The 18,616-nt window shown below is 41.3% G+C and overlaps 1 protein-coding gene across 1 annotated transcript in view; it reads left to right on the forward strand.

The window, feature by feature from the left end:
• The first annotated feature begins 12,382 nt into the window (after positions 1-12,382).
• glra4a (glycine receptor, alpha 4a) overlaps positions 12,383-18,616 on the forward strand; it is a 70,492-nt gene continuing 64,258 nt past the window's right edge. The window contains exon 1 of the mRNA XM_056270281.1: positions 12,383-12,886. Within this exon, the coding sequence (XP_056126256.1) occupies positions 12,819-12,886 (68 nt within the window). The 5' untranslated portion in view covers positions 12,383-12,818. The remainder of the gene's footprint in view (positions 12,887-18,616) is intronic.

The raw sequence follows: 18,616 nt of genomic DNA on the forward strand, positions 1-18,616 counted from the left end.
TGGATGTTAGCTGGCTGAGCAAATTCAGCATCACTGAAGATTAAACATTAAAAATAGCACTCATATTCATGAATGAATGTGTATTATATTATTAGCTTGCTAATCGCTAGTAAAGCTAATTATTAATTAGCCATCATGCTAGGTAAACTTGCATGAGTGCTATTTTTTAATGTTTAATCTTCAGTGATGCTGAACTTGCTCAGCCAGCTACCCATCGAGTTGTGTGTGTCATCATCTTACCCAAACATTGGAGTGTCCGTGCTCAACTAAGGCAGAGGCGGCATCTATCTAGGACGGTGAACCGAACGCGAACAATGGTGTAATGATTCAGTTCGACTCCCAAGACAAGACGATGCTCACCCGACTGGCCAATAGGAACGTTTCAATAGGAAAAAAAGAACGTGGCCCCGCCCATGACACAATTTTCACAGCGAAAGCAAAATCCTGACACGAGAACAAAAAATTGCATTGAGAGCAAAGAAAAGCGGTTTGAGAGAAACACTTTTTTTTTAGAGAAAATGTTTTCACACTGATAGCAAAAAATATATATTTAAGTTTTTTTTTTTAAGTATTTTGAGAGAGATTTTTTTCTCAGAAATAATTTTAAAAATTTCAAATTTATATTTTTTTTATGTTCTAAGAGAAAATACTTTCTCTCAAAACTTTTTTTAGTCTCAAATATTATTTTTTGCTATTGATATCAAAACTTTTTCTCTCAAATATTATTTTTTCTCTCATGAAATGCTTTTTTGCTATCAGTGTGATAACTTTTTCTCTCAAACTTTTTTTTTCTATCAGATCATTTATTTTCTCGCATGTAATAAAGACAAATTTCTAGCTCCATATTCTTTACCTAAGAACATTGGTTATACAGTATGTGCTTAATATCAAAAAGGAGGGTAGAGAATTGAGGAATTTAGGAACCGGATTGTTCATAATAGTAAGTAACCTACATTAATGCATTAATTGATGCATATCATTTTGCAATATGCAAAAGACACATCTAAACCTTTCTAATCAGAATAGATTTGTGAATACATTTTCATTGGTACCTGCAAGTGGAGTCACTGAGATCTACAGTACAGTACAATGAAACAGGTAACAGGATTCCTGGAGCTGTGAAGGACAGCAGAGACAACAGGTGTAAACGAGTGACTTAACGACTTGATTTGTGGCCAAGAAATAGCAGCCAATAGAGAAGAGATGTCACAGCAATTGATATTCAACTATATTTGGTTTCCACTTGTATGCCCCTTCATGGTGTTTGGTCCCAGCAGAGTGACGGATGGATCTCCATGCCCCATATGTCAGCAGTCCTATAGGGCTCTTTGTGTCAGCCTACAGCCATGTGAGCACCATACACAAGGGAAACCTGAGAGTTAGCTCAGCATAAAGGTATTGTAAAACAGTATTGGTACCTGCAATCTTGACACCCTGCTGAGGGTTACAAATACAATCAAAATATTTTCACATCACCAGCCGATGCTATTTATTCTAATATATACAGTATATATATATATATATACACTCACCGGCCACTTTATTAGGTACCCCATGCTAGTAACGGGTTGGACCCCCTTTTGCCTTCAGAACTGCCTCAATTCTTCGTGGCATAGATTCAACAAGGTGCTGGAAGCATTCCTCAGGGAGTTTGGTCCATATTGACATTGTAGCTCTCTTCGCGACAACACAGACACAGGTCAGTTCTTTGAAACGGGCGTTTATTGCTGTGGGCACGTCTGGTCTCTTGGTACATCCAAGCTTCGTTCAACAGTTCTGTACACCGTGCCATACACCATGCCATACACCGTGAGAACTACATTGTAATGAACACAATACAAATAAACCAATACATTAGCTTAGCAGAGAAAATACAAACAGCATCCAGATCAATAAAGACAATATAATAATACCTCGTTGGCCGCTTGTCGTGAAAAGAGGTTACTGAATTCTTTAAAGTCTCTTGAAAGTCCATTTAACCGTCTGCATTAACTTCAAAAAGCACATTTGCAACTTTGATGCAGTTTAACAAAGCCTCGAAGCCATCTGCTCCACTCGAATCCAAAGGAAGTGTGTGTCGACTTAAACCGTCGTAGCGGTAACACATACATAAAACATTAGTTCCGGGACAAACGTAAATACACAGAATGAGATAAATACACTGTTAACCATGTCTTATTTAGCAGCTTATTTTACCCTTTAGTTCTTAAGCATGTAATATATTTTATCTTTACATAAAAATAATTTCTATTTGTTACATGAAATTATAACAGCAATTATGAACTATGCATCATGAAAACACAAGTATTTATGCAACAACACTTACACTCCCACCAAATCCCTAATTAACTTCAAATGTAGGATTTATATACACGAAAGGGCAATTAAGTGTTGTAAGACTGAATGAATGTAATCTTGTGTATGTGACTTAGTTAGATTCAAGTAAGGTAACTACTTTGTGAATGGGCCTTTCGAGGTAGACTCTTTTAGTTAGTGGCTGTCCTTTATCAGTAGTGTCTCCGACTAGTAGCTTCAGCTTCCGCACCATACTGTCTGCACTAGGGTGAACTTCTACAACCCTGGCAAGCTTCCATTCATTTCTTGGTGAGCTGTCATCTTGTAGAATCACAATGTCATCAACTTGTGAATTCCGTGTTGTTCTTTGCCATTTCTGTCGTTGTTGAAGATTTAGCAAGTATTCCCGCTTCCATCTTTGCCAGAATTCGTCAGCTAAGAACTGCACTCTTCTCCAACGTTTGCGCAAATAGAGATCTTCTTTGCAGAACTGTCCAGGAGGGGGCAGAATAACTGATGATTTCATCGTTAGTATATGGTTGGGAGTGAGAGGCTCTGGTCCGGTGGGATCGTGAAGATGTTCAACACTTAGTGGCCGGCTGTTGATTATAGCCATTGTTTCGTAGAGAAACGTTCTCAGCGATGTGGTGTCAAGTCTGCTTGCGGATTTGTCGAGCATAACGGTTAAGATGCTTCGGATAGTTCGAATTTGACGCTCCCAAACTCCACCCATGTGACTTGCTGATGGGACGTTCGTTACAAATTCGCAACCAAATGCTCGTTGACGTTCTTGGTCAATTCCTTTGAGCAAATCAGAAAACACTCTCCTGGCACCCATGAAATTTGTTCCCTGATCGCATCTCAATTGACGCACAGGTCCTCTAATAGCTACAAAGGTTCGAAGCGCATTCATGAAAGCATCTGTTGTTAAGTCGTCTAGTGTTTCTATATGTATTGCTCTGGAGCATAAGCAAGTAAACAACAATCCGTAGCGTTTCAATTCCTTCCTTCCTTCCTTTACGATGAAGGGGCCAAAGCAATCAATGCCACAATAGGTAAATGGAGGGGACATTTCTGTTCTATCTTCGGGGAGATCTGCCATCTTTTGGACTTCTGTGGCTCTTCTGTATCTCCTGCAAGTTACGCATTTATAAACGTGTGAGGAGACCGCACTTCCGCAGCCAAGAATCCATATTCCATTTGCACGCAGCTCGTTCATGGTCATGCCTCTTCCTTGGTGATGTACACGCTCGTGATAATGTTTAACTAGAAGGGCTGACACATGAGATTTCTTCGGAAGTATTGCCGGATGTTTTACATCATAGTGTAAGGCTGATCGAGATAATCGTCCTCCCACCCTGACAACATTGTCCTTGTCCAAGAAGGCATTCAGCTGGCTTAACTTGTTGTGCTTGTTCAGGGTATTTTCTTTCTGGAGCTTGATTTTCTGAATTTCTTCAGCAAAGGCTTGTTCTTGCACCAGCTTGATAATAAAGATTTCGGCTTCTCTTCTTTCTTCAAGGCTAGTTGCTTCCTTTGTTCTTGACTGATGTCCTTTGAATTCTCTGATGAATCTCTTTAGCCTAGCAGTAGCTCTCACTGCTCTGGACCAGTCAGAAAACTTTATGAAGCGGTTCACCATTGAATTCGCCTCTTTCGTCTTGACTGCATGAACATGGGTTTTGCGAAGCTCAGGATCGGTCGTGTCAACTTCTCCCACCATTTCCTCTTTACATGGAAGATTCTGCTGCCAGAGAAAGTCAGGTCCTTTCAGCCAGTTAGACTCCTTCAACTGAACTGAAGTCAGTCCTCTTGAGGCGTGGTCGGCTGGATTATTTCCAGAGCTGACATGTCGCCATTGTTCAGGATTCGTGCTAGATCTTATGCGTTGGATCCGATTGGCTACGAATGTGTGGAACCTCTTGGCATCATTGTTCACATAGCCAAGAACCACCTTCGAATCAGTCCAGTAATACTCTTCTAAGTTCTCAATCTCGAGCTCCCTTTTGACAACATCACCATTGCGGACTGAAGTCACAGCTGACGACAATTCAAGTCTTGGGATGGTCGTTAGCTTGGTAGGGGCTACTCTTGCTTTCCCCATGACGAGTGAACAACTGATCTGTCCTGTTTCACTTATTGCTCGGAGATAAGAACATGCACCGTATCCATTGAGACTTGCATCTGAAAAGTTGTGTAGCTCATAACGCATGACTGAGTCAAAATGTGATGGAAGGTAACTTCTTGGAATATTCAGTGCTGCCAGGTGTGGCAAATCCTTAAGCCATAACTCCCATCTTGGCAGAATGTGTTCGGGGAGATCTTCATCCCAGCCTACCTTTTCTCTACATAGCTCTTGCAGAATCTGTTTGCCGACTAATATGAAGGGGGCTACAAATCCTAACGGATCGTAGACAGAGGCGACTGTAGAGAGAACTCCTCTTCTTGTCAGTGGGCTCTCTTTAACCACGACTCTGAATTTGAATTCATCAGTTTCGATGCACCACTGAACTCCAAGTGCTCGCTCGATGTGAAATTCTCCTAGGGCCATGTCTTGATCTTTGCTCTGTGCACATTCTTCTGGTGGTATTGAGGCGATCACTTCCTTTTCGTTGGACACGAACTTGTGTAGCCGAAGATTTCCTGTTCTGCACAAGGCTCTAGACTCTTTCACCAGATGAACGGCTTCATCGATTGTTTTTACGCTTATTAAGCCATCGTCGACATAGAAGCTTCTTTGGATGAACTTTATGGACTCCTCGCTGAACTTTCCATGACCCTGAGATGCCAGATGTTTGAGTCCAAAGTTGGAGCAGCCTGGGGACGATGCTGCCCCAAACAAATGCACCTTCATCCTGTACACTGAGGGTTTGGAGTCCAGATCGCCTTTGTCCCACCAGAGGAACCTTAAGTAGTCTTGGTGTTCCTTTGCGACGTGAAACTGATGAAACATTCTTTCAATGTCGCACATGATGGCTATTGGGCTCTTTCTAAATCGACATAGTACTCCGACTAATGTGTTGGTCAGATCTGGACCGGTCAGCAGATGATCATTTAGAGAGGTTTCTTGGAAACGTGCTGAACAGTCGAAAACGACACGGATCTTCCCAGGTTTGTGGGGGTGATAGACTCCGTGGTGCGGAATGTACCACACTGATTGACTATCGAGTTCATTCCACGGGACCTTCTCAGCATCTCCTAGGGTTATGATGTCATTCATGAAACAGACATAATCCTTGTTATACTGCTCATTTTTTCTCAACTTTCGCTCTAAAGAGGTGAGCCTTCGAACAGCACATTGCTTATTGTCTGGGAGATTAGGTTTATCTGTCTTGAAAGGAAGTGGTAGTTCGTAGTGGCCGTCTTCCTTGTGCTTTATACCCTTCGTTACTTTAGACAAGAAGAGAAGGTCTTCCTGAGAAACCAGGTTGTCATCTGTAGTGTTATCTGCGAAATCGAATTCGAGAACCTTAATGATGTCTGTTGGACTAATCTCTTTGACTTGAGTTCTGCAAGCAAAGTGTACTTCCCTCTTTAACTCAACTGATTGATGCACTGCAGGCGTCACCTGTCGCACTATGATTCTATGACTGGTTCCTATTGCATCACTGCAGTCACTTTCTGTATTTGAGCAGCCGACTATGCTCCAGCCGAGATCAGTTCTCTGTGCGAATGGATAGTTCTCTTTGCCAGCCAGGATTTCCCTTGGTAGAAGAGCTTGCTGACAGTTATAACCAATCAATAGGCCTACTTCGCAGTCCAATGGTGGTGGAATCTTGTCTGCTAATTGTTTCAGATGAGGCCATTTTAGGGCAGTTTCAGAAGTCGGAATGTGCGACCTGTCTGCTGGGATAAACTCTCGTGTGAAAAGTGATGGTAATGGAATCCTTTTCTCTAAGTTGTATCCTCTCACTTGCAGGTTTGTTAGCTTTTGACAGGGTATGACTGTCGACCTTGTAGACATTGTGGATAGTCGCAAACTGACATTTTCTTTGTTTATGTTGAGATCCTGGGCCACTTCGTCTAGAATAAAGGTTGTGTCGCTCTGTGTGTCTAGAAGCGCATAGACAAGAACTTCTTGATCTGGTCGTTTTATGGATGAGATCCAGACCGGAACAATTGGAGATGTTTGTGTGCTTACGCCGTCTTGTACGACTCTGTTTGTGGTTGCAGTTGCAGTTATCTCTTTGATGTTTGCTTTGTACTTTAAGTGTTCTTCTCCTTTTTGAGGTGATGACCTTTGACGTTCACTGAACTTGTCATCATGCAAACATGTTGGATGTCTCCTCTGGCACCTTTCACATGTGCTCTTGTTATCACATCTTCTCGAGTGATGTCCAGCCTTCAAACATCCAAAGCAAAGCTTCTCTGCATGCACAAACTTGACGCGATCTTGAACTGTCTTTTCCAGGAACCTTTTACACTTGGCGAGGACATGTCCTGTTCCTTTGCAGAAAACACATGATGGAATGCTGCTCTCCGTTGTGTTTGTAGACAATGTCTTGGCTCGTATGGGTTGGCTTCGTGGATACCTTATTTTCTCACTTTCCACATTCTTGAGCGCCTGTACTGAGGATATGGGATCACAAGCGAGATCTGCTTCCTTCGACAGAAAGTCTACAAACTCTTTGAACGGTGGGTACTCAGCTCTTGTTTGTCTGACTTCCATTGCTTTGCGATTCCAACTGGACACCAACCAGTCTGGCAATTTCAGCAGGATTTTTTGACTCTCATTGCAGTCGTTGAGAACTTCCAATGTTTTAATGTAGGGCATTGCTGCCTCACAGCTCTTAAGAAAGTCTGCGAATTCTCTTAGTTCACAACCATCCTTAGAGCTTATTTTTGGCCATGCGTGCAGCTTGTCTCTGAAGGACTTCCCAATAATGAAAGGGTCTCCGAAACGTTTTTCCAGCAGCTGCCAGGCTGAGTCATATGCTGCTTCAGTTCCTAGTAGGACAAATCCCTCGACAGCTTTCTTTGCGGCGCCACCTAGGTACTTTCTAAGGTAGTACAGTTTTTCATTCTTTGGAATGTTTTTCCTGTTAATTAACGCTTCAAAAGAGAGTTGCCAGTCTTTGAATTTCAAAGGATCTCCAGTGAATAACGAGGGCTCTGGAGTTGGAAGACGATTAGCACTTATAGCTTCTGCTAGCACATTGACCAAATCAGAGCTGTTCTGCACTTGAGGTATAGGCACTAAAGTTGGTGGGACTTGAGATACCAGTTGTAGGCTTTGTGGACTATGAAGGGCTTGCATTGTAGCTGGAAGAGATTGAGGAATGAATGGGGTGCTTGAGGCACGAAGAGTTTGTGATGCGACTGGTAGAGATGGAGGAATGAATGGGGGACTTGAAGCATAGAGAGTTTGAGATGCGACTGGCAGAGATGGAGGACTAAATGGGGGGCTTGAAGCATGGAAAGTTCGAGGTTCTCCTGCTGATGCAACAGTATGTAGCAAGTCAATCGGTTCAAAATTTTCTTCGATTTGGTTGTAGACCTTTACTCGAGCTCTTGCAGCGTTCAATTTCTTCACTTCTTCAAGACGTTCGAGTTTTCTACGCTGCTCTTGCATTGCTTGCTGTCTAGCTAGGTTCTCAGACTCAAACTGTGCCAGTCGTTGCTTATCTTCAACCTCTAACCTTTGAAGTGCTGTCATTTCTCTTTCTTGTTCATCCAACACTGCCAAAACCTCCTGTGATGCAGCAGCTTCAGCAGCAGCCTCATTTTTTTTAAGTGAGTGGATGCTAGAGTGGGCAGATCCACATTTTGATTGATGAGACAGTGGCCTTGATGGAGCACATGTAGAGTTTAGGATCGATCCAACATCAGGCCAGGGTTCTTCTTCTGTTGTAAGGCCTTCAAGATGCCTTTCTGCCTTTTGAATAATAAATCCTGACAGCGATACACACGTGTCCACTCTGCGCCGCAGTTCTGGTTCAGGAACTTGGACTCGACGTAACTCTTCGTAAACTATCTTTAGATCAGCACACGTACCTTTAATGTTCTCAATTAGCTCATACAATTCGTCTTTGGAGGCCTCATCAGTCAATATTTCTTTGCTTGTTCTTGCATGATACCTCCACTTCTCATAGAGTATTCTATACCGACGTTGTACGCTCTTTAGCTTTTCTTCTTTAAGTTCTTTTCCCTTTTCTGTTAGGGTTCGGGTTCTTTCACTTCTTCGTAGCTTTTCTACTTCTTCTGCAGCTCCATTGTCTATAGCTTCGGCTTCAGCAGGGGATTTGGCATTCTCATGACAGGTCTCAGTGTTTGAGTTAGACATTTTGAGGCTGCGTGTATATGTAAGCTACAGTAGGCTAAGTGTGATTAACTAGGAAGTTTGTTAGTAATTATGTGAATCTTAACAGATGTGCGGAGACTGTGAGCGAAACCTAACTCTAAATACTTGAATATTGCATCACAGTAACTGTGTCAGTATTTAAACTTCTTTAGACTTCAAGTTAGCTTAAAACTAGGAATTAGTTTGGCACAAACAAATATAAACCTTAATTGTGAATTAAATATGTTCAAAATGCATTAAATCACTTGTTTTTGCACTTGATTTTTTTTTTTTTTTTTTACATCGATGAAATTACCCTTTAAACTTAGCTTAAGTTGTACTTTAACTTCTGTTATCTTTCAAAGTATAAATAAAGAAAATAAATTATAATTTACTTTCCTTTAACTTTACTGAAACATGTTAATTTGCTTAAGGGGTTTGAACTTTCTTCCTTTTAGATTTGTTGCAAGTAACAATCATGAATACCAGCAAATTAGATATATCCTTAAACACAAGCCAAAACAGTATGCAAGGGTCACAGACTTAAATCCTTAACTGCAATTTCCAAGTTAAACCACTTCTCACACCACTTGACTTAAGATGGCTTTGGTAGAGCTCTTTCTGGCCTTTACACGGAAAGCTGCACTTTCAACAAAGTCTAATAACCGTTGCTTGTGGTAGCTATGTCGACAGTGTGTCCAGGGCTTTGCTTATCTGATATGCTGGATCTTCGTCTCGTCGTTACCCGCCGTAGTCTCGTCTTCTCTCATACCCGCGCCGAGCAGGTCGAGTTCTCACTGTAGCTCTCTTCGCGACAACACAGACACAGGTCAGTTCTTTGAAACGGGCGTTTATTGCTGTGGGCACGTCTGGTCTCTTGGTACATCCAAGCTTCGTTCAACAGTTCTGTACACCGTGCCATACACCATGCCATACACCGTGAGAACTACATTGTAATGAACACAATACAAATAAACCAATACATTAGCTTAGCAGAGAAAATACAAACAGCATCCAGATCAATAAAGACAATATAATAATACCTCGTTGGCCGCTTGTCGTGAAAAGAGGTTACTGAATTCTTTAAAGTCTCTTGAAAGTCCATTTAACCGTCTGCATTAACTTCAAAAAGCACATTTGCAACTTTGATGCAGTTTAACAAAGCCTCGAAGCCATCTGCTCCACTCGAATCCAAAGGAAGTGTGTGTCGACTTAAACCGTCGTAGCGGTAACACATACATAAAACATTAGTTCCGGGACAAACGTAAATACACAGAATGAGATAAATACACTGTTAACCATGTCTTATTTAGCAGCTTATTTTACCCTTTAGTTCTTAAGCATGTAATATATTTTATCTTTACATAAAAATAATTTCTATTTGTTACATGAAATTATAACAGCAATTATGAACTATGCATCATGAAAACACAAGTATTTATGCAACAACACTTACAGACATGATGGCATCACACAGTTGCCGCAGATTTGTCGGCTGCACATCCATGATGCGAATCTCCCGTTCCACCACATCCCAAAGATGCTCTATTGGGTTGAGATCTGGTGACTGTGGAGGCCATTTTAGTACAGTGAACTCATTGTCATGTTCAAGAAACCAATTTGAAATGATTAGAGCTTTGTGACATGGTGGAAGTAGCCATCAGAGGATGGGTACATGGTGGCCATAAAGGGATGGACATGGTCAGAAACAATGCTCAGGTAGGCCGTGGCATTTAAACGATGCCCAATTGGCACTAAGGGGCCTAAAGTGTGCCAGGAAAACATCCCCCACACCATTACACCACCACCACCAGCCTGCACAGTGGTAACAAGGCATGATGGTTCCATGTTCTCATTCTGTTTACGCCAAATTCTGACTCTAACATCTGAATGTCTCAACAGAAATCGAGACTCATCAGACCAGGCAACATTTTTCCAGTCTTCAACTGTTCAATTTTGGTGAGCTCTTGCAAATTGTAGCCTCTTTTTCCTATTTGTAGTGGAGATGAGTGGTACCCGGTGGAGTCTTCTGCTGTTGTAGCCCATCCGCCTCAAGGTTGTGCGTGTTGTGGCTTCACAAATGCTTTGCTGCATACCTCGGTTGTAACGAGTGGTTATTTCAGTCACTGTTGCCCTTCTATCAGCTCGAACCAGTCTGGCCATTCTCCTCTGACCTCTGGCATCAACAAGGCATTTCCGCCCACAGAACTGCCGCTCACTGGATGTTTTTTCTTTTTCGGACCATTCTCTGTAAACCCTAGAGATGGTTGTGCGTGAAAATCCCAGTAGATTAGCAGTTTCTGAAATACTCAGACCAGCCCTTCTGGCACCAACAATCATGCCACGTTCAAAGTCACTCAAATCACTTTTCTTCCCCATACTGATGCTCGGTTTGAACTGCAGGAGATTGTCTTGACCATGTCTACATGCCTAAATGCACTGAGTTGCCGCCATGTGATTGGCTGCTTAGAAATTAAGTGTTAACGAGCAGTTGGACAGGTGTACCTAATAAAGTGGCCGGTGAGTGTATATATTACAGACAGACAGACAGACAGACAGACAGACAGACAGACAGACAGACAGACAGACAGACAGACAGACAGACAGACAGACAGACAGATAGATAGATAGATAGATAGATAGATAGATAGATAGATAGATAGATAGATAGATAGATAGATAGATAGATAGATTCACACTTCTGACTCATTCATAACAGCCTCTAATGCATCTTTCATAAGCCAGGCGCTCTACATCAGGAGCACAAAGATAATTGTAGAGGTGAGCGTTTAATCTCACGTCCCCCCCCCCCCTGAAAAGATTAAAAAGAGCGAGACCTTTATCTCCTTAGGAGACAGTGATATCAGCGGTGTCATCCGCTGAGAAGATGAATGACTCCAGCTGATGTAATTTGATGGTCAGGAGCCACAAGTAATTTTTCATTCAGAATGAAATTTCTCATGTGGTGCCTTTTCATCTCAAGTTTACAAAGCCAAAAACAGCCCTTATCACACAATTTTTTTTTTCTTCAACACCCTGCTGAATGGAATTTTAATGCTGGTCTAAGGTGGTTTGTACTGGTCTGGATTACTCATATTTATTTAAAATGTATCTTAAGCCCTATTCGGACGGGATTAATTTTACAAGGGTAGATGGATTAATGTTATTTTACCACACGACGTCTGTAATAATAATGGCCAATTCACACGGAATAAGATATCTCAGTAAAACTAGCAGAAGTGGGAGGGGTAATTCGATTTAAGCACCACCGTCACTTTCCTGTCGTCGTGTGCGTATTACGTTGCTTCCTGATATCATGTGTGCAAACTATATATAAAACAGTTAGTTCTGGTCGGACGATGTATTAATTAAATTCAGATTGGATTATCTTGGTAATAGACACTTACCCAACGCTAAAATAAGTTTTGTGCCTCTAACAAGTGCTTTTGAGCTTCTTTCTGATCTGAATGGTATATTTTTATATAGTTTTACCACAGACTTGTCCCACCGCCTAGAACGCAACTGAATGCTTTTTCAAGCACCTCCATACTTGAAAAACCGCGGAAAGGTAATTTTTCCAGCCCTTATTACAGAAGGTAAAAGTAGCCGTAATCTTTACTGACATTGTGCGTAAGGTTTTGCTCTCAGGTTTTTGGGTCTCCTTCATCTTCCTTCATGCTCCAAGTACAGACATATGTGTAATGAAGAAAAGCCTTGAAGTGCTCCACACAGAGAAAAAGGGAGAGAGAGAAACAACTATCATAAACAAAGCCAGAAAAACCTCCATCCCCCTCTCTGATCTCCTAGATCCTCCTCTTTCTGCTCCTCTTCTCAGTGGGCTCACCACACGCCATCTCCCTGCCTTCAAATGCGCTGCTGGCCCTTTAAATCCTCTCCATTATAATTCCTGGAGCGAGCAGCTGGTCATAAAAAAGAACGAGAAAGAAAGGGAAAAGCACATAGTCTGTTCAAAACACAAACCCAGACACATAGACATGCTTGCGCTCTCACCTACTCTCACTGACATCTGAGGAGGGGAGGGGGACACTGTGGAGGATTTTCCAGCCAACAGAAGTGAGCAGGGAGGAAGCCAGAAGAAGTTTCCTCACAGACAGGCTTGGATCACTCTGCAAGACAATGCATTCCTGTCGAGTTTTACCTGCTCCTCTTTGGATTTGGTAATTCTGTAGAGTGTAAGTTCTTCAAACGGACTGAGAGAGAGAGAGAGAGACTGAGCAAGAGAATGCTCCTTCAGGTCATAAGGATTTTATACGTCTTGTCTTTTTTCTTTTTCCAAGGGGGCTTTATCAGGTAAGACAATCAGTGGTTTTAATAGCATGCATGTATTGGTTGTGTGGTGTAGGGTTGTGTTGTGTTGTATGGTATGTTCATTGTAAGAAATGTCAGGAACACTTTAGTTTAGGATCCAATTCTAACTATTATCTAGTTGCTTATTAGCATGCATATTACTAGGATATCGGCTGTTTATTAGTACTTAATGCACATATTAATGCTTTATTCTGCAAACTTAACAACTACCTTACTAACTATTAATAATAGGCAGTAATTAGAAGTTTATTGAGGCAAAAGTCGTAGTTATTAGTTTGTTAGAATTGGACCCAAATCTTAAGTGTGACTGAAATGTCACATTGAAATCTTTTTTGTGTATTCCAGTTTTTTTCTTGAGAGTAATAGTTCAAATTAATAAATATAAAAAGTAATATATAATATTATATTTATTATAATATTATAATAATATAATACTAAATGAGGGTTTTGTTAGGTTTATTTTTATCATTTCAGAATTATGGCTGGTTTGATTTAAACTTTCTCAACACAGATGTGATTAATTTAAACTCAAACTGACAGAGAATGCAGTGTGCTCCTCTCCTGCCAATTTAAACAAATTTCCAAATTCAATGCAAATTCCAAATTCCAAAAAAAAAAACAAGAGCTGAAAGCTGCTGAAATAAGCTCCTTATAAAATAACATATTACATTTCTTGTGTGTTTTCCTTATAAAATTAAAGGTCAAAAATATCAAATTAAAGGGATAAAGTTTGAACCATTTTGTCAAGCAGAATTTTTTTTTAGAATATTTTATGATAGTTTTGAAAGCCTGGAGTGCCTGAACAATATCCAACAACATAAAAATCATTAGCTCGCAGTAAGGGTTGTGTCTCTATATTTGAACATACAAAGAAACCAAGACTGTGAAGAATATGAAAGGATATATAGAGAATCTCAGTGCTATTTAAATCGTATGATGGCTCTTTTAAATAAAGAAGTAAAACATTTATAAATATAAAGAAGGAACACCGAGTAACTTAAAAAAGCAAAATGAGATTTTCTCCCCCTCTCTGAATGAATAAAGTGAAAAGTTTTGCAGCGAGTGCACTCCCTGTTTCATGCCCCATTGCATCCACGTGTGAACAGGCTGGAGCTAAATTTGCATAATCCAAAAGCCTGGGTCTGGCGACGAGCATCCGCTCTGAGAGAGAAAGACAGACACTGACGGGATGAAGAGGCGATTGAGTGAAGTCATTCTAGATGAGATTACAGGAAAAGTGCTGGGAGTCATAATGATGTAACACAAGGTACAACTCTAGTGAAGGTATGAGACAGAGTGCATGACACAACCAAGGACAGGGTGACTGGCAGAGGAACATGTTGTAGATGTTGCGGTATGTCACATGTTACATGCACACATGAGCACAGAAAGGCTTTGTGTCTCTGAAGGCCCCGTGGTGTGAGATGACATCCCTTAGTGATCGCACTCACTAGCTCAGTGTCAACCTGCAGACACTGTGTGGGCGATTCAGAACATGGAGGCAGAGATGAGCGGTGTTTGAGCTGAGCTGTCGGACTCTGAGGTGAGGGGGCGACAATGGCTATGAAAGGAGCCATGCAGAGACCTGGGTAGAAACCCAAGAGGTGGCTGATTAGCAGGTAGACAGGTCATGAGCATAGAGCGACAGGACCACAGACATCGCCAGGAACTTACGAAATGTACTGTGAAGAAGAGTGACTCAGAACAGCCTCAGCATGTCTGTGCAGTCTACAGGTCAGCCGTGTGGTTATTGGGTGAAGATGAATAGGAGAAAGTCACTATTTGTTTTCACAGACATCTTACAGTTTTATAATGAACGTTTTGAACTGAGAATAACCTCAGGGAAAACATAGGAAAAACATTACCTTGAGGAAGAGAGACTAACATAGTTTGAAAGAGCAGCTGGTGTGTGAAATAAAGACATCTGTCAAGACAGAAACAGAGGGATTTGCAAGAAAATATAAGATGCTGAAATGGAAAACAAAGGGATTTGTGCAGCTCAAACTTTGTCTCTTATTAATAATAAATCAGTACACCGATTTCAGTTTTCCACTCAGGGCTATACACACATTTTTAAGCAAGAGTAGCCTACCTACACCATTCCCACCAATCAGCATGGAGAGAGTGCCAAATTTGACCCCAAAGTCACACCAGCACATCTCTCTCAGCAGTAATAGAAATACAGAGGTCAGGGGCCACTGAGCAAAACACTGGTTAGATTCATTCCATGAATCTCTGGAATACTTGATTCTGATTGGCTGTCTGAATCTGAAATATTTGTGAATAATGACACTCATCCAGGGTTCCACAGTCTAAATATTTTGAAATAATAAATATTTTAAAGCTGCAGTCCGCTGTTTTTTCTCTTTGTCGCCATCTCAGTTCGAAATCTGCAATTGCAGTTATTCGCGGAATTATCAACTTTACGCGAGTTGTACTTCGACACGGCACAGCGCGGATGAACACAATGTTTGAGGAGAGTGTGCAGCTGTCAGTCACCGCGCCGGTGTGGATACTGGCATTCAGAATCACAGATTATTCTTTTTGGAAGTATGACCAACATAATAATTTTCACCGGAAAATGTCATCTGAACAAGTAAGAAACATCCACTTTTGTTCTGGTTCGGACATTGCAGTAAATCGCGCTGATTAAATCTAAAAATCGCTTATCATATCACGTAAAACCGTGCAAATTATACTTTGTAATCAAATTGTTAATGTTGGTGCGATTGCAGTCTCTTTTTTTCACTCCGAAGTCCGAACGAAGTCTTTTGCATTTTACAGCGGGTGAGTCTCCAGTTGTCACTGGTGATTGTCGTTTGAACCTTTCTGGATCCGCCATCAAACTGATAAGTTTTATTAATCATAATAATATGATCATTTAATTTATATATGTACCATGTATTTCCAATTGGATACTGCATACAAAAAAAGTATTTTGCTCAAAACTCAATATTATTAAAGACCACCTTTTCTTTAATAAATAATCATATTCTACAACAAACTTTTTTAATGACTAATGTGGTTCATTTTAACCACTTTTTAGGTGATTTTTTAAAATCTGCTAATCAGGATTCAACAAGCAACACAACTCACCACATTGTTATTCACCCGTTTTGCTCACAACAAACCAGTGCTTGCACCTCTCCCACAAATATTTGTCTGTCTACCTCAGCAGCTCTACTGTGAAAACAAAGAGAGCATACAACAGTATGCAGAGCGGTAGATGGTGGGGCAGATTTAACCCAGGATTTGCAACCAAACAGTGGGACAGCAGCACGAGTGGTTCAGTGATGTGAGCATGAGCATACAGCCGAGAGGTGACAGACTGCTGTGCAGTAGTGTGAATGATTGTTCCTGGCCAATTTCACTCACCATCGAGGTGTGAGAAATGTACCCTTTGCTTTTTACACAATGAAAGGAGTACTGCATGTGGGGCACCTAAAAACTCAGAGAGGTCTAAAAGGACAAGAGATCTTGTTAAGAGATCAGCTGTAAGTGAGAAGCTAGTGAATTTATTCCCAAAAATATTCTCTTAAGTTTTTGGTAGTTAATTCTTAACCTGGCAAAAATGATTTTGAGCTTGAGTGCATAGCCAGTGGGCTGTGGTGAAATGAATTTCTTTCCACTGCCAGCTACCATACAGCACGGCTGCAAGAGAAGCACAACATGAAGTGTAACTAATGTGGTTGGGCCAGTGCTTTATTTAAATGAAGGGCCTGTGGGATTCTCTCCGTGCTCGTGGTTTGACAGATTGAAGCCCAGTTGGAAAAGCCCTACTGGAGGTTGCTACAGTGAGCTATTACTTTCAGCACAATTAAAACCGCATAGATGAGTCTTTATGTAGTTACAAATTCAGGGACAGCAAAACAGGTTCGAGTCCAAGTAGATAGAATGACAGATAGATTGATGTAGAACTCTATACTCCATAGAAATCTATATACATACATTATTGCAGAATGTAATGAAAGGCAACTCATTTCAAAGGAAGCTGCCTTCTAAGGCAGCATCAATACCACCATGGAACCTTACACGTAACCGACATGGAACATTCTACATAAGCTGTAAGTCTTTGCACACACCAAATAGCATTGTGTATTGGAGTAGTTTGATGTTATCATCTTGCTAAGCTAACAATACTTTCATAAGCATATAAAAATGCATATCACAAAAAAATGAGAAATTATGATCTATTTTTAAATGTACTAAAGTTTTTGGTATTGAGTGTTTTCTACAGGATTTTGTGAGACTCTGCTGGGTGGACCTTGGACACTCTAGGGCAGGGGTGTCCAAACTCAGTCCTGGAGGGCCACTGTCCTGCAGAGTTTAGCTCCAACTTGCCTCAGCACACCTGCCTGGAAATTCCTAGTGTGCTTAGCAAGACCTTAGCAAGACCTTAGCAAGACCTGGTTTAGGTGTGTTTAATTGGGGTTGAAGCTAAACTTTGCAGGACAAAGGCCCTCTAGGAGCAGGATTGGACATCCAATGGCATGGTCCCCCATAAGAAAATGTTGTACATTTTACAATTAGGCACAATTAGGATGTTGCCCTAAAATGTTGCCTCTGTAGTGAGCTCATTAGGTTTTGGAACAGGGCATTTGTTTTGCTGCTGTGCATGCTGGTCACTTTGTCACATCCAATGATGGTGCAACAAAGTTGTTTGGCTGAAGATCTCATAACAGCTGGGCAGCTTTGACTCATTTAATCCTGGGGGAAGATCTTTCAAAAAGATAATAGGAAGCAAAGAGAAGTCTTGGCAGGAGGTACTGTTTCTAATGAAAAAATAATAACATTGCATTGCCATTGAGAACGAAAGAGCGCAATACCTGCAGATGAGGAAAATGAAGCATGCAAACAGCACATCCCCAGACTGTGCTGCATGACACAAGGTCATTTACTTTAAGATAGTAAACACAAGTAACAACACCCACCAGGACACATCAATCTCTTTGTACCTCTCTCTTTATCTTTTGCTCCACTTTCCTGTTCACTAGCCTATGTCATGCATGGCTGGTGAAGCAGTTTTGGGAGGTGGGTGAGGGGAGATGGAAGCTGAAGTGGGGATTACAACTGTGCTCGTCAGATAACACAATGTCAGAGAGCGAGGCGGCACTTTTTTCAGCATGAAATGAGAACACAAGCACACTAGAGCCATGTAATTCCTCTGAACGCAGAATAAATTATTACCCTCTGTGAGGGCACCCCTTTACTCCGGCCCACTATTGTAGGAACAAATTAAATTCAATAGTGCTAATCACAGCTTTTCAGTAAATGCCTGACTAACGCTCTGACCTCCAGACAGGCCCAGAAACTGGGCCGTGCCGATCCAGTGTTTGGTTTATTGATATTTCTGGTGTCATGGTAGTTACGAGAGCGCCGATGCTAGCAGCTGGAGATTTGCTCTGCCGGTCAGTTGCCATGACAATGTGGTATATTGATCTATTTAGCTTATGGCCTTATCCATTAACCCTGCATGACAGCTGATTTTTTCCTAATGGAGAAACGGAAGGAGCCGCAGTTTCTCAAGAGCAAAGCATCAGTGGTCAAGGAGGATGCGAACGGCCTAAGGTCACGCCACAGGCATCTGAAATACGTTCATAATCATTAGCATGACTGATGGACTGTCTTGACAAAAGAAGTACAACAGGTCACGAGGGATGGAGCCACTCAGTCTAAGATGAGTGAATTTACCGTAAAATACTATATTCAAGA

This window comes from Rhinichthys klamathensis, unplaced genomic scaffold (genome assembly GCF_029890125.1).
Source record: "Rhinichthys klamathensis goyatoka isolate OS25496 unplaced genomic scaffold, OSU_Roscu_1.1 h1tg000301l_1, whole genome shotgun sequence".
NCBI lineage: Eukaryota > Metazoa > Chordata > Actinopteri > Cypriniformes > Leuciscidae > Rhinichthys > Rhinichthys klamathensis.